Source organism: Penicillium mononematosum (genome assembly GCF_028829835.1).
Source record: "Penicillium mononematosum strain IBT 11891 chromosome Unknown utg000003l:1.0-8172316.0:1.0-8177699.0, whole genome shotgun sequence".
Lineage (NCBI taxonomy): Eukaryota > Fungi > Ascomycota > Eurotiomycetes > Eurotiales > Aspergillaceae > Penicillium > Penicillium mononematosum.
This window is the reverse complement of record NW_026643273.1, coordinates 5,546,806-5,560,995: the sequence shown is the minus strand read 5'-3', so window position 1 is coordinate 5,560,995 and position 14,190 is coordinate 5,546,806. Positions and strand designations below refer to the sequence as shown.

Sequence of the window (14,190 nt, the reverse complement as noted above, 5' to 3'; positions counted from 1 at the left end):
TTGTACTTCAGCTCTCTCCTTGTCCGATCCTTCACTTCTTTGAGCCTAAAATATTCGGCCATCTTCTTATTTCTTTCAGCTCTCAGTTCCAAGTCTATCAAGTTTCATGTGTGGGACTAGTTCACGTTCACAATGGATACACATTGTCTCTCTTTCAGGTGCTTGAATGGCCTACTCCGGGTCTTTATACCACAATACTATTTATGGTTGAAACAAAGCAGTGTCTAATAGTACAATAGCACTTGGGCTGTGATGAGAGTCCAGGCGAGTGAATATAAAGACCCTTCTTTTCCGCGCCAGATTATCATTCATCACACATTCGAAACAACACATCATCCAGCATCCAGCATTTCAATTTCACCTTTACAAGCCTTTATAAATTGTTTTATTATATAGTCACGATGGCTCCAACCCGCAAGGACGCAAACAAAGCGACTAAGACAGTCAATACCCGCAGGACCGCCATTAAGAAGGTCAAGAAGACCACCAACAGGAAGACCACCAACAGGAAGACCGCCAACAGGAAGACCGCCAACAGGAAGACCACCGAGAGGAAGGCCGGCGGAAAGACTCCCTTTTCTCCTGTCGACCTGAAGAAGCTTTTCCCACCCTGGGGCTCTGAAGATGCTCTGAACCAGACGGCAAACAAGGAAGCTACTGATATCATCCAAGCCGTGTACCATGACATCAACGCCTACTGCAATCTTGAGATACTTGCGAAAGAGAAAGCTTACGGTTGTGAAGAGACTTTTTCCAACATGTTTGTCTTCACAGAAGGATTTGTGGAGCGGGAGATCAGCTACTACATGTCCCGCGTGGAATCCTTCAAGGCGGAACATGGTGAGTTCCAACCCATCACACCTAACAGTAGATTCTTAGAGTTTGTTACTGGGCTCGGATGGAAGATGTTTGCTATCTGTTCCCATGCTGAAGCATTCCGACGGGGTATCAAAGAAGCCAGCGACAGAACCTGGGGGTTCCTGCTCCAGAAGATTCAAGAAAACTTCTTGAGTATTGAACTTTATGCGCACAGCCGTGCCCTGAAGTGGCGTAACATTCTCTGCGCCCACCAGAACTACCCCATCCCAGGACTTCCAGATATGAAATCCGAAATCGAGACATACATGAAGTGGAAAGTCGACCACCCCCACCACACGGTTATCACGCTTGATGGCAAGCTGAAGGAGCCCACCTATAACGGCAAGTTGCAGCAACACATTAACGAGAGTATCTATGATCCCAAGAAGTGGGGCGGCAAGAAACAGGACCCGACGCTTCGCCATACGCCCAATGGCACTCCCACCAAGGTCGGAAGTGCTTGCTCTTTATGTGGCAGCCCTGTTTCTTGTGATTGCCGCTTGCCAGCTCGGGCAGGAGAGCTGGTTGAACTGCGAGAATACCCCGGTACGGGTACTGGTGTTCGAGCGCTGACGAGGTTCGAGCGTGGTGATTCTCTCGATATATTCATGGGTGAGCTCCTTCCCACTACCGTAGAGGAGGTCTATCCCCTGCAGCAAAACGATGATAAACCTAAATCCAGTAAAGCCCGCAATTTGTGTACAATTTGCCCCCACCAGTTTGGCAACTGGACCCGCTACATCAGCCACTCGTGCCGGCCCTCGACGCAGTTCACGGTTCGCACCATTGGAAACCGAGTTGTGTGCACAGTTGATGCCCTTCGTGACATTCTTCCCTTTGAAGAGATTACTGTTAGCTATGGTGATACCTACTGGGGAGGTAAAGACTATGACTGTCTATGCGGGCACTGTGATGGTTCTGGGACTGACTAGGAATAGGCTAATCCTCTGATAGGTTATGCATTTTGGATTTTGGAGTTGACTGATTTTGATAGCAAAGTATGAATATAGATATAGCATTGTTTTTTTATTATCCTAATACATTCCAACCTTAGAAGGCCAATGTAGATTTAGTTCCTCGGGATCCCCGCACGTCCAAAAGTGCGGGGAAAGCTATGCCGCGGACCTACTCCGCCCTTGCACTCTTCAATCCCTTTCTAACTCCCCTTTTGGTTAATTGCTACATATTGTAGTGCCCTTTATAGTCGATACAGTCAATCGCCATCAGAGTCATGAGACCTTGGTCAAGCTAGCATTGGAATAAGAACATGAGCTACAGCGGAATTTTAACAGGGCTTGGCCTAAGAGGTCGCGTATCCTGTCGAAGGTCTGCCTTTGGGGGAAAGAGAATCCTTCAGCAACCATCCTTGGTCAAGAGAGGGCTACTGACAGAGAGCTACGCACGGGGGCCATCAGGTGTGAGTATCTTCTGTCCAAGTACAATGGGGAGCAAAATGTCTCTGACAATATTGCTTTCAATTAGCCGCCCTTGATTGAGTCCACAGTTGGCGAACACTTCGCCAAGGTTGTCGCGGAATGCGGAGATAGAACAGCGTGAGATCCCTGTCGCAAGATTGGACAATTGAGACTTGAGATACTAACTATACTGTCAAGGGTTGTCTCAAGACATCAGAATGATCGGGCAACCTATGCCTCCTTGGACACAAGAAGCAATGCTCTCGCTCGGGGGGCTGGAATCACTGGGTGTTAGGAAGGGTGAGCGGGTTGGAGTCATGCTTGGGAACTCGATGGAATACGCTGTGGTACGTTGGGTGACCGCGGAAATGGGTAGGAAGAAAAGAGGGAGGCTAATATCCTTGACAAGGCAACATATGCGTTATTCAAGCTTGGTGCCGTTTTGGTAGGTCAGCCCTCTCATTGTCGTAGGATCATTGGGCCTAATAATCCAATAGGTTCCGCTCAACCCGTCATTCAATACTGCACAAGTGATTGCGGCCCTGGGTCACCTGGAATCTAGTCATCTCCTAATCAGCACAGAGTCCAATCTGCCACGAAAAAAGCCACGCAGCAATGTTCCGTTACTCAATGACCTTGTTGAAGACCTCCACAAGTCGAATTTGGAGTCCGCATCTGTCCCATCTCTGAGAAATATCATTATGGTCGACAACTCCGAAGGCCGCGTGGATATATCGTCCTATAAAAGCTTGACGCAGTATGCATCTATTATGTCCCAGCTTACTGCAGACGGCAGCCCGCTTCCTCCTCGAACCCTTTCGCCGGATGAAACTGTGAATATCCAGTTCACCTCAGGAACCACATCAATGCCCAAGGCAGCATGCCTCACCCATCGCTCCATTCTGAATAATGGCTCTCAGATTGGTGATCGCATGCTTCTCACGCCGAACGATATTATCTGTTGCCCACCGCCGTTGTTTCATTGCTTCGGCAGTATATTAGGCTATATGGCGACAGCAACCCACGGCTCAGCCATCGTCTTCCCCAGTGAATCGTTTAATGCTCGTGCTGCGTTAGAGGCTGTCCAAGAAGAGAAATGTACCGCGCTATACGGTGTACCGACAATGTTTCTCGAGGAGTTAAGCTTGATCGAGACGGGGGTCGTCTCCAGCGAGGGATTCCAACATCTTCGCACGGGCATCGCTGCTGGAAGCAGTATTCCTGCCGAGATAATGAAAAAGCTGCATAAGGTACTGAATCTGACCGAACTGACTATTTGTTATGGAATGACGGAAACAAGTCCCGTCTCGGCTATGACAACGACGGATGATCCCATTGATAAGCGGATCTACTCTGTCGGAAGGCTCATGCCACATGTCGAGGCAAAGATCGTGGACCCGGTGGACAAAAAAGTAATTCTGCCCATAGAGAGAGACGGGGTGAGTTGGCAGTCAGCGGGTACCTGCTGATGAAGGAATACTGGGCCGATCCAGGAAAGACCGCGGAGGTGATGATTCCGGATGATTCTGGCAAAGTGTGGATGCATGTGAGTTCAATTTCGTTGGCTCGAGTAAAGCTGGTTTTCTCTGACCTCGTGGTTCTAGACTGGAGATGAAGCTTCCATGTCACCAGATGGATATATCACCATCACCGGACGGATCAAAGATCTGATCATCCGTGGTGGCGAGAACATACACCCCCTAGAGATTGAGAATTGCTTGCTAGCCAACAACAGCGTTGCAGACGTGTCGGTCGTCGGCGTCCCTGACGTGAGATATGGCGAGGCAGTAGCTGCTTTCGTTGTTCCTCGGGATCACAGCTCAAATACGGTCACTGCTGAGGAGATCCAGCAATGGGTGCGTGAAAAGCTCAGCAACCATCTTAGTAAGTCGTAACCCAGACAACTGCGTCGTTTACGTCGTTTTCAGTCGGTCTTGGACTATCCTGACAATTGTCGTGGGGACTGAGCTGATGTTTTGTTTGTTTACAGTTCCGAAGCATGTCTTCTTTTTGGGCCCCTTGGAGTCTTTCCCCAAGACAGCAAGTGGAAAGATCCAGAAGTTCAAGCTCAGGGAGAAGGCCATTGCACTTTTGGCCAAGAGCGCTGCATGAATAGCGAGCATAAAGGACAAGGCCTGACTTTTACATAGTTTTTAAGTTGATGAGTGCTTTGTATTGCTGTATATACTGAGTTACAAGTAGTGAGAAGACCAAAGTACATGACCTAAAGTACATGACCTAAAGTACATGGATGACCTAAAGTACGTGTACTTGAGGGTGGCAGACGTCTCCCGAAGAAAATTCAAACTCGAGGACTCCAAGAGTCAAGGAGTTGAGGAGTGTGGTTTCAAAAATTCCCAAGCATGCGCGAAGGCTTGCTTGAAGCGGTCAGGTTGGCAGTTTTCAACCAGCAAAAACACGATCTCGGATTTCTCCTCACTGATACGTGTAAAGCACCTGCACTGGGATGGAGAAAGAAAGAAAGAAGAAGAGGAAGTTGGGGGGGACAGGACCAGGTATTTATATTTTTCCAGTGGCTTTAAGGCAGCGGCAAACAAAGGCGGGGGACGACAAACGACAAACGCATTCGCCCAGGTGATCGCGACGCTATCACCTGAGGCCTGCTCGATTTGATAATCGCTGATTCTGGCCTTATAAAGAAGGCTACCGAGGTGAACCACGAGGTCGAGTAGACAAATCCATATATTGTCACAAATGCAGTACCCTACAACTTGGAAGGAACCAAAGGCATAAACATGGAAAGATACTGATATTTTCCTACCAATAACGTCCCTAATATCATCTGAGGCCAAATACATCAGATTACTCTAATCCCACAAGGTATGTTGTCAAGCACAGAGGCCGTAGCGGCTGAAGATTGTTGTTGAGTCTAAAGAGTGATCGCGTGGACCAGCTATGGAATCCGACCAATCGTATCATTTGTCCAACCCGGAACGTCCTCACAGAACTGAGGGTTTCAACGATGGTGTGAGCGTGAGCGTGAACGTGAGTGTGAGTGTGAGCACCTGCTGTCTCTCGGGATAGCAGCTCGTGGCAACTAGCGGCCATCGCAGACAATTTTAGATCGTGCCGGCACATCCACATCATAACAACGAACAGAGACCTGTAGATGGGGCAGGAGACTCGAAAGCAGGGCCAAGTCCCTCTTTTTGGCCGTTTCAGGGCGGGATACTTCAGAGGTAGTCGACAGACCACCACGAGCAATATTGTATAGCATCACGTGTAACCAGCGAGCAAACTTCTCTGTAACCCACAGGCCAGGAAGAACACGTGCAAGTCTTTCTAAATCTAGAAATCTTGAATGCCTGTTTCACCCTGCAGATTTGGGCGAGCGTCGTCCCCGCAAGTGCCGTCAACCACCCATTCAGGCTCCTCATCCTCGAAATACTGGTCTTGCTCATCCGTGTGATCATCGTAATCGTCATTTTCATCAACCGTCTTGTAATCGAAATCAGTGTCATTGCCCTGCATGAAACGTAGTCCCATCTCCCAGCGCCAGAGCCGCTCGCCTTCTTCCTTATTTGGGGGTATTTCATCACGGTCCTCGGCGAGGATCTCCCCATCTGGGCCGCGAGTGTAGCTCATCATAGCGTTAGGATCCGGGTTTGCGATCGCATCAATCTTGGCCTCGGACCGCAGAAGGTCGGTCTCTAAGACACCTGAAAACCCTTTCGCGCGTCCCTCGGCCTCTCTTTCTTGTGCTGTCTGGAATCGGCGGATGAGGCGATCGTATAGTAACGGGTCTGTGGAGAGTCGAGCAGGATTAGCATTGTGTTTCTTTTTTGTTCGCTTCTGTATGCAAAGCCAGCTGGCACCAGCGATAAAGCAGGCCGAGCAATGTATAAAATAATCAACTGGCAATGGGAGAGAAGAGAGCAGGCGGACCGGCTAGTTCAAGCCCCGCCGAGAAGTATTCTGGGTGTAAGTCCAGATACCGCTTGCGACGGTTTTTGACTTTGACAGCGTTTTGCGCGCTGGGTGCATCTTTGACTGTAAACCCGGAATCCTTGGGGAAATGTGGCATCTTTCGGTGTGTTTCAGAGTGTGGAGGTGGAGAGGAGAATGGAAGTTGGGAACGCGGAGCTCGGCGGCAAAAGTTGCCTTCATCTCCGCAATAACTTTTTTCTCGTTTGAAGATTATTTTGATATGTGTCTGTTCTGAACGTGTAAGTCGAGGATCTGATTTAAAATACTTCTTTATTATTCATTGGATGTCAAGTGCAATAGGGGGGGAAAGGACACAGTTTCAGGTTGCTAACAAGCTTGCAGATGCGCTATCTTGGTTGATTATTTCTATATCAAGAACTGCGTCAGCTGGAAATCATGTCTCTCCAGGACATGTTGCAGCACATTGATGCCCGGCGGTTCACTACCGGCGTGGTTTTGCTGATCCTGCTTGCCTTCTACTCGCCCCTTTCGAAGCTTGTCTTGTCTCCAATATATGGATCCTACGCAGCGCATATCTTCCATAGTTTTGGAGTGGCCATCTCCGGCGGAGTCGGATGGCTACTGAAAGATAAGATTCTCAAGCGTCTTGGTCGTCTCGGTGGTTTCATGCTCCCTGTGTTGGCATTCTGGGTTCCGACACTCCAATACTTCATCAAGCAACAAAGCTCCAAGATTGGCAACCCCACAGGCCCGGTGGTCACGGAACTCTGCGGTTACTATCCTCTAGTGCTGTTGACCGTCGCCTATGCCGGAAAGCAAATCCAGACTGCTCTGAGACTTGAAGCGCAGGGTGACCTGATTGTCGAGCATGTGCCCTTGATCGGTACATATGTGTTCTATTCGGTTGGCGAGCACATCGCCCATTTTGTTCTTTCATGGATTGTTGGAACCTCGGTTTTCTTCACCAGAGTGGGCATGCAAATGCTTCTCGCCGCCTGTTACTCTGCGCTCATTCCGTCAAAATGGCTGGTCCTGGCCATTCCCTCTATAATTTTCTCAGTGACCTCGAACGTCCATTTCGCTGGAATGAGTGGTGTCAATTCTGCAATTGAGCACGAAGGTTACTCTCTCTTGGCACGACAGGAAGCTTACACTGGATACATCTCTGTTTTGGAAAACGAGAATGACGGATTCCGCGTTATGCGTTGCGATCACAGTCTGCTCGGTGGACAGTGGACCAAGCTGGCACCAGGCTACCGGCCTGAGGTGGAAGATCCTATCTATGCAATCTTTGCCATGCTCGAGGCTGTCCGTCTGGTCGAGCCGGATCATGGCATTCCCCGCGTTGACGCAGACAGCAAGGCGCTGGTCATGTAAGAATCATTCAAAAAGCGTCAATCGCCCGGTTTACTGACAGAAAGCAGTGGTCTCGGAATTGGCACGACACCCTCTGCGCTCATCAAACATGGCATTGAAACTACCATCGTGGAAATCGACCCTGTGGTGCACAAGTTCGCCACTCAGTATTTCAACCTTCCGCCAAACCACATCCCCGTCATTGAAGACGCCGTAAAATTCGTCAAGAAAGCAGAGTCCTCTTCCAATAAACCCCAGTACGACTACATCGTCCACGATGTATTTACCGGAGGCGCCGAGCCCGCCGAACTCTTCACATACGAGTTCCTGTCAGGCCTCCACTCGCTGCTCAAGGAAGACGGTGCCATTGCCATTGTGAGTCGCAGCAAGCAGCAAGCCCCCAACTAAACCACACACTAACGAACAAACTCCAGAACTATGCCGGTGACTTGACCCTCTACCCAACCGGCCTTATCGTCCGCACCATCATGGCCGTCTTCCCATCTTGCCGCATCTTCCGCGAAGCGCCGTCCGGAGAGGACGAAGACACCGACTTCACCAACATGGTTCTGTTCTGCAAGAAGAGCTCCAGCACCCCGGTTCAATTCCGTGACCCTGTCCCGGCGGACTTCCTACGCAGCAGGTCCCGTGAAAGCTATCTTGTTCCCAAGCACGAACTTGACGCTGCCATGTTTTCCACTTGGCCCAAGGGTGGCAGATCTATTCTGTGGGCGAAGGAGGTTGGAAGATTGCACAAGTTCCAGGATCGCAGTGCGCTCAAGCATTGGGCTATTATGCGGAAGGTTTTGCCTGATGCTGTGTGGGAGAACTGGTAAGTGTTGAAAGGAAGTTGAGCAAAATTTGAAGATCGAATTACACTTCATGGGTTTTATATTTGCTATCTATGTCAGAGGATTGTACAGGAAAAGTAGTTACCAAATAATAGTAAAATAGACTACGGGAAAAAAAAAACTCTTAGTTATACTAAGAAGCATTTTGGGGCTGCGTTTAACAGTTATAACTCCAACAAAGAGCGAATCTACTCCGTACTTGTCTCGTCCTCCACATTGCTGCGAAGACATTTAGACTAACAAATCAGACTTCATATTGGTATCATTATCTAACACCTGCCGAAAAGCCACGGGACCTCCATCCACTGCTAGAATAACAGAGTGACTGCCTCCCCTTCACAGTCAAAGGCCTCTCAATAGCTCTTTCATCTCCATATATCAAACCACCCGGCCCATCGCCAGGAGCGAGTCCCGGCCTCTGTATTATGTACGCACAAAGAACTAAAATACAGTGAGAAAAGAATGAATCAAGCCGAGGGGCTTCCACGGGGACTGGACCAAGGCTTCTTGACGAGGCCAGCGAAGAAGTTCGCCAGGGCTTGGTTGTGCGCTTTCTCATCGTTGCCGCCGGTGCCTGCATACGGGCTCTCTTTCTTCATGGTTCGGCTAGCCTCGCGGTCCTGGGGTAATATTTAGCTATGTCCTGGGTTGGGGAGGGTGATGACGCCGTGCTGGCCGGGTGCTTACCCGAAGCTTTTTCAACATATCATCGGCGTCCACTTGGATTCCGCCCATGTTGAACTGTACAGGGCCGATGTGATCGTTGACTTTGCCTTCGTCGGCCATGGGAGACATTTCCAGTTGGGGGGTTGGCTGGTTTGCATTCTCCTTCTCATCCTTGGCTTTGAGTTCTTCCAGTTTCTCCACTTGGGTTGCGAAGAAATCTTGGAGGTCGGTGGTCTCGATTTCGATCTTGGTCGTGTTGCCGTGAGGGTTGGCTATGCCTCGTTTGGGATCGGTGATCGTCTGTTCGAACATCGTCACTGCACTTGTACCTTCTTCTGCTAGGCCGTTCTCGCTTTGCGGGTTGTCGTCTGTGGATTGATAGATTGACTCGGGAGGGTCCTGGATTTCAATTGACCACGCTGTCGACACTCCCTCCATGTCAAATCCTTCCCGAATAATTCGGATCTTACCCCATGAGTCCCAGTTGGCTGGCACCAGAATCTTGTCTCGGTCGATCACATTATGTTTTAATGATTCTCTTTTCAATAGAGAGTGTATGCCCAGAGAAGAATGGATCAGGCCCTGGAGAGAGTTTGCAAGGAATGGGGTAGTATAGATGAGCGATGCACCGTCTGTCTGGCGGTTAGAAAAGAGCCCAAAAAAGCCAAACACAGGGTAATCAAGTCCTTACGCTTCAGAAGAATCGTTCTGAGGAACTGGAGAACGAAATCAAACTGCTCTTCATGCCATCCGTGGTCCTTCTCCAATTTCTCGATCTTATCCGCCTGAGAAAATCGAGTACCCAAGTCAGCAAAGCTTTACCAGCAATTGATTTCTGGATAAGAGTGTACGTACCCCTTGACAGACAACACACATTGGGATTCCGAGGCCTTCATCCCATTCACCAGGTCCTAAAGGTATTGTAACTGGACCACTTGAGTTTGATATGCCGCCTGCAGCCGCAGAGCTGGGATCAATTCCCCTTTTACGATCACGCCACTCAGTCATGGTCTCTTCCATAACGAATTTTGTTTCATCGTCAAGCGAAACAAGCACAGAACGTAGCAGACGCGTCCATTCTCTTAGCCTTCGAACCCACGTCCATGGGTCTGACCAGTCCATCAGGATGACAACCAGTGTTTCCGGGACGGACTTGGGGGTCAGGAGTGGTTTGAGGAGAGGTGCGAATGACGGAGACGGCTCGGACAGGAGGTAGGCCGAGACGCGGGCCAGGGTATCTGCACGAGAAGAGCATTAGCATAGCTGAAGCTAGTAAAAGAGTGAATTTCCCATGTACCTTCTTTATCCGCATCGAGGACATCTCGATATGTGTATCCAAGCGCAAACTGATTGGCGATTGGCGGTGTTTTCCCTTTGCCTTTCCGTTTGTCGTTTGCTAAGCTAGGGTCTGCAGACGTGTCCGCGGAAAAAGTATCTAGAAATTCCCTTTGGCTGTCCGGCGTACCACCTATCATCGAGCTATTAGCGACATGTCCAAGAATCGAAAGGCAATAAGGATGAGCAGAACTGAGATGCTCAGAGGAGACAGGCACTAACCTAGCACTAGCAAGTTCTTCTCAGGCAAGCGCTTGCCGTTGGCAACAGTATCTAATAGAGAGGACCAAATGTTCTTCTTGGAGCCATCTTTGCTGGTTGGTCGACTGCTCGTTCCGGCCGCTTTCGACCCGGGATTCGGACTGGAGGACATCGTTTCTAGTCCCACCATGCCTCAAAGGGCATTCACCCTTCCAAATGTTTGTCTCTACCGTAGCACAGCGGAAATATTGTGCGCGTGGAAATGTGGAGGCGGAGGGGGAGAAAGGCGAAGCAGCGTCGCGGGTCAGGGGAATCCCGAGGAAGATGGATAAATGGAGGCCCAGTGGGAAACAACCCTACTTGCGAAAGGGTCTTCGATTGCAACTCACGAAAAAAAGAGAGAAAGGTCTTTTTCTGGCACGTCGAGCAGGGGGCTAGTTTGCATTATAAAGGTGCGTCTCCGTAAACAATTGATTATTACGGTTCCGCGCGGGCTCCACATTTCTTTCTCTCCAACTTCTGCCACATCTTGAAACTGCTCTCTCTCTCTCTCACGCACTTTCCCCAATGAATTCTATTCGCCAGGTCCAGGCGCTCAATAAGCGTGAGCTTGAGCATGCGATGTAAGTCGAGCTCATGTGAAGTGCCCCGAAGCTCTTTTCCGCGCTGACAGTGTTACCTTTTATAGACCCCCAGAGGCATCATGGCACGCAGACTACCGCGACACGGCCTATATCTACATCGGAGGACTTCCATTTGATCTGTCCGAAGGTGACATTATTACGATATTCTCACAGTACGGAGAACCAGTGCATGTCAATCTAGTCCGTGACAAGGAAACAGGCAAGAGCAAGGGATTTGCCTTTCTGAAGTATGAGGACCAGCGCAGTACAGATCTTGCTGTGGATAACCTCGGTGGTGCAACTGTCATGGGCCGTTTGCTTCGAGTAGATCATGCGCGCTACAAGCGGAAGGATGACGAAGAAGAACAGGACAATGTTGCCAGGTTGATGGGAGATCCGGTAATCAGCGAGGATAAGGGCAAGGATGACAACCGGAAAAGGAGAGCCGAAATAGAAGAGAGGCGACCGATGCTGAAAGAAGAGAAGGAGCTGGAAGAATTGATTCGGAACCATGACGAGGAAGACCCGATGAAAGAATTCCTCATCGAGGAGAAAAAAGAAGAAGTCGCTTCTGCAATCCAGTTGTGGAACAGCACCAAGAAGTCGGCTCGCCGACGCGACGATAGCAGAGACCGTTCAAGCCGGCACCATCGCCGACACCGCTCCCGTTCTCCTCGCGAGCGGAGACATCGAGACGATCGTTCTCCAGATAGGCACAGACGATCTCGTCATAGGTCATCCGAAAGAGAGAAATCTAGAAGGGACCGGTCACCGAGGAAATCGCGCTCGCCCGAGTCCCGAAGACACCGAAGTGATCGGGATAGACATGATCGCCGCCATTGAAAGATGTATGAGATATGATAAAGTCTTCCAAGGTTATCTACGGTGCTATCCATATTTCTTGCCGAGATTCTCTCATTGTGACTTGCGTCACCCTGGCAAATCAAAAGTTTCCCAGTCCAGCAAGTGATGCAATCCGTGCTTGGTGCTGGCAATGAGCTGTGCTGCGGACAAGGTGTTCGTTATTTGCTGTGCTATATACTACCCTTGTTATGACAGACTGGGGAATTTCTGTCAACCGAGATATCTTTTCCAGCCATCCCGCACACAATATCTCTTGCCTTCCTCGCCATCTCGAATCACAAATTTCTCCCAGCGCCCTTCTTTTCCAGATCCGATTACCAACAGAGTGTGGTCATCGCACCAGCCTATGAGGCCTTTCTGAGGCCGACCATATGATGACCCGATCGGTGGCACATGTGGCGAGCCCAGGTTGGCTTGCTCGCCAATCTCAAAATGTGCGTTGGCAAATGAATATACATCCGAGAAGACACGAGGAAGCAGGGGAATCTTGCCAAGGATTCCCCATTTGTGACTAGATGTTTCCTCGGATGCTGATGATGGCGACTGACTGCGACGAGCAGGTTGCTGGTGGGGGATATCAAAGATGTGGAGAGTTGATTTGTCAGATGTTACTGCCAGTAAATTATTGGACGGCGAAAAGGAAATTGAGAATATCACTGCGTGGTCAACACCACGTCGCAATTCTGCCAGCTTTGTGCAATTTCCTGTAGCGAATATACGAACCAGAGTCCCCTGTACAGACGTCAATATCCTACTCATAGATGATTGCAGTGTAAGAGTACTCACGGCCTCGCTCGCAGTCGCCAGCAAGTTCCCATCGGGACTCAGGGCCATAGCCCGCAACGGTGTGCTATGTGCGGGTATGATACTGATGTTGCCGGTCTCCAGCTCTATCATTTGGACCTGGCCCGGAGACCGGCCGGGGAAGGCCAGCACCTTGTTATCGAGACAGGCCAGCCCCAAAGGGTTGTCGGAGGTCTCGAAGACCGAGAGTTTCTGGGGAGGGTTGGAGAATGCAAATACATGGACACTGTTTAGTAAAACAGCGACAATTTTTGATTTGGAGAGACGGACACCAAGGACGGAGGTGCGGAATTCAAGTGTGATGGCCGCTTTCTGTTTGGCATCGTCCCATATAACCAACTAAGGGTGTCTGTGAGTTTAAGATACTCACAAATTGTGCTGGTAATAGTTTCTTACCTTGTTCTGTGGAAACTTGGGGTTCTTACCACCCCCGACAATGGCCAAGTAGTTCGACTGGCCAAGCATTTCCGCCACCCCAATGCCTGCATTGAAATCTTAAATGCGAATAAGACAGTCAGGGTAAGTTCTTCAATATATTTGTACATTATCAACTTGACGATAACTCGCTTACCTCTTAAGACCTTGAGCTCACAAGGGTTGGCATTATATACTGTTCGAGTCGTTCATCAGCCTGAGCTCCATAGTTCACGATATAAGCTAGCTTCTTCCAAGGTTCTCCTGGCAGCTAACTCAAGCATTTCTTACCACAAAATCCCGTGTCCAAACCCACTGAGAAGCAGCTGTTATCATGATTAAATGTTGCGGAGAGTGAATATGGTCCGGTGGACTCATCGATAGATTGGCGGGTATTCATTGCTGTATGTTAATGAAGCATGGGAAAGGATATTCTTGATCAAATAAATAGATGTGGGTAGAGACTGTATAAGAAGTCCCCTGCCCTTAATAGATATTGAATCCTTAATGATCTTTTCAGGTTATAATGCCTCAAATGCCTTCACAGGATGTCTGGGATTCCCCGAGCTTCTTTAATCGATAAGAGCAATGCGGGCGAGATCCACTTCGACACCTCAGGCTGATGATTAGGTAATCATACGGTTGCCAGCAGCGACCCACTTTGATCAACCCCTGAGTTGATGTTCGGCGTTGGAGGATGGGAATGAAGGCAATATTGTACATGGAGAATATGAGGAATACCCGTATAATTGACAATTTACTACATTTCCTTTTTTCCCCTACCTCCATTTATCTATTGGGACTGATCAAGAGCTTTGTAGAAGTAAAGTAATAGACTGGAGAAGAAGAGCTGTCCCGTGATTGGCCGCCCATTTGGGAAAGGGGGAAACACGA

The 14,190-nt window shown here is 49.4% G+C and overlaps 6 protein-coding genes across 6 annotated transcripts; 3 read left to right on the top strand and 3 right to left on the bottom strand.

The window, feature by feature from the left end:
* Positions 1-401: 401 nt before the first annotated feature.
* On the top strand, positions 402-4,385 carry N7519_007129 (uncharacterized protein; the record flags this gene model as incomplete). The annotated part of the gene is made up of 8 exons (XM_057293905.1): positions 402-840; positions 880-1,737; positions 2,472-2,620; positions 2,683-2,718; positions 2,771-3,712; positions 3,748-3,819; positions 3,878-4,157; positions 4,264-4,385. The coding sequence occupies 8 exons, from the start codon at positions 402-404 to the stop codon at positions 4,383-4,385; spliced, it is 2,898 nt and encodes a 965-aa protein (XP_057148716.1).
* A 1,197-nt stretch (positions 4,386-5,582) lies between these two features.
* On the bottom strand, positions 5,583-6,318 carry N7519_007128 (uncharacterized protein; the record flags this gene model as incomplete). Its single annotated transcript, XM_057293904.1, has 2 exons — positions 5,583-6,037; positions 6,180-6,318. The coding sequence occupies 2 exons, from the start codon at positions 6,316-6,318 to the stop codon at positions 5,583-5,585; spliced, it is 594 nt and encodes a 197-aa protein (XP_057148715.1).
* A 299-nt stretch (positions 6,319-6,617) lies between these two features.
* Positions 6,618-8,374, top strand: N7519_007127 (spermidine synthase; the record flags this gene model as incomplete). Its single annotated transcript, XM_057293903.1, has 3 exons — positions 6,618-7,555; positions 7,607-7,913; positions 7,973-8,374. 3 exons carry the CDS (start codon positions 6,618-6,620, stop codon positions 8,372-8,374), a joined length of 1,647 nt encoding a protein of 548 aa, XP_057148714.1.
* A 428-nt stretch (positions 8,375-8,802) lies between these two features.
* N7519_007126 (dynein family protein) lies at positions 8,803-10,781 on the bottom strand (the record flags this gene model as incomplete). The annotated part of the gene is made up of 6 exons (XM_057293902.1): positions 8,803-9,009; positions 9,077-9,687; positions 9,747-9,840; positions 9,911-10,293; positions 10,353-10,523; positions 10,613-10,781. 6 exons carry the CDS (start codon positions 10,779-10,781, stop codon positions 8,857-8,859), a joined length of 1,581 nt encoding a protein of 526 aa, XP_057148713.1. The 3' UTR covers positions 8,803-8,856.
* A 377-nt stretch (positions 10,782-11,158) lies between these two features.
* N7519_007125 (IST3 family RNA-binding protein) lies at positions 11,159-12,057 on the top strand (the record flags this gene model as incomplete). Its single annotated transcript, XM_057293901.1, has 2 exons — positions 11,159-11,214; positions 11,280-12,057. The coding sequence occupies 2 exons, from the start codon at positions 11,159-11,161 to the stop codon at positions 12,055-12,057; spliced, it is 834 nt and encodes a 277-aa protein (XP_057148712.1).
* A 231-nt stretch (positions 12,058-12,288) lies between these two features.
* Positions 12,289-13,696, bottom strand: N7519_007124 (phosphatidylinositol-3,5-bisphosphate binding protein HSV2; the record flags this gene model as incomplete). The annotated part of the gene is given in 5 exon segments (XM_057293900.1): positions 12,289-12,810; positions 12,865-13,221; positions 13,308-13,463; positions 13,475-13,560; positions 13,588-13,696. The coding sequence occupies 5 exon segments, from the start codon at positions 13,694-13,696 to the stop codon at positions 12,289-12,291; spliced, it is 1,230 nt and encodes a 409-aa protein (XP_057148711.1).
* Between the last annotated feature and the right edge of the window lie 494 nt (positions 13,697-14,190).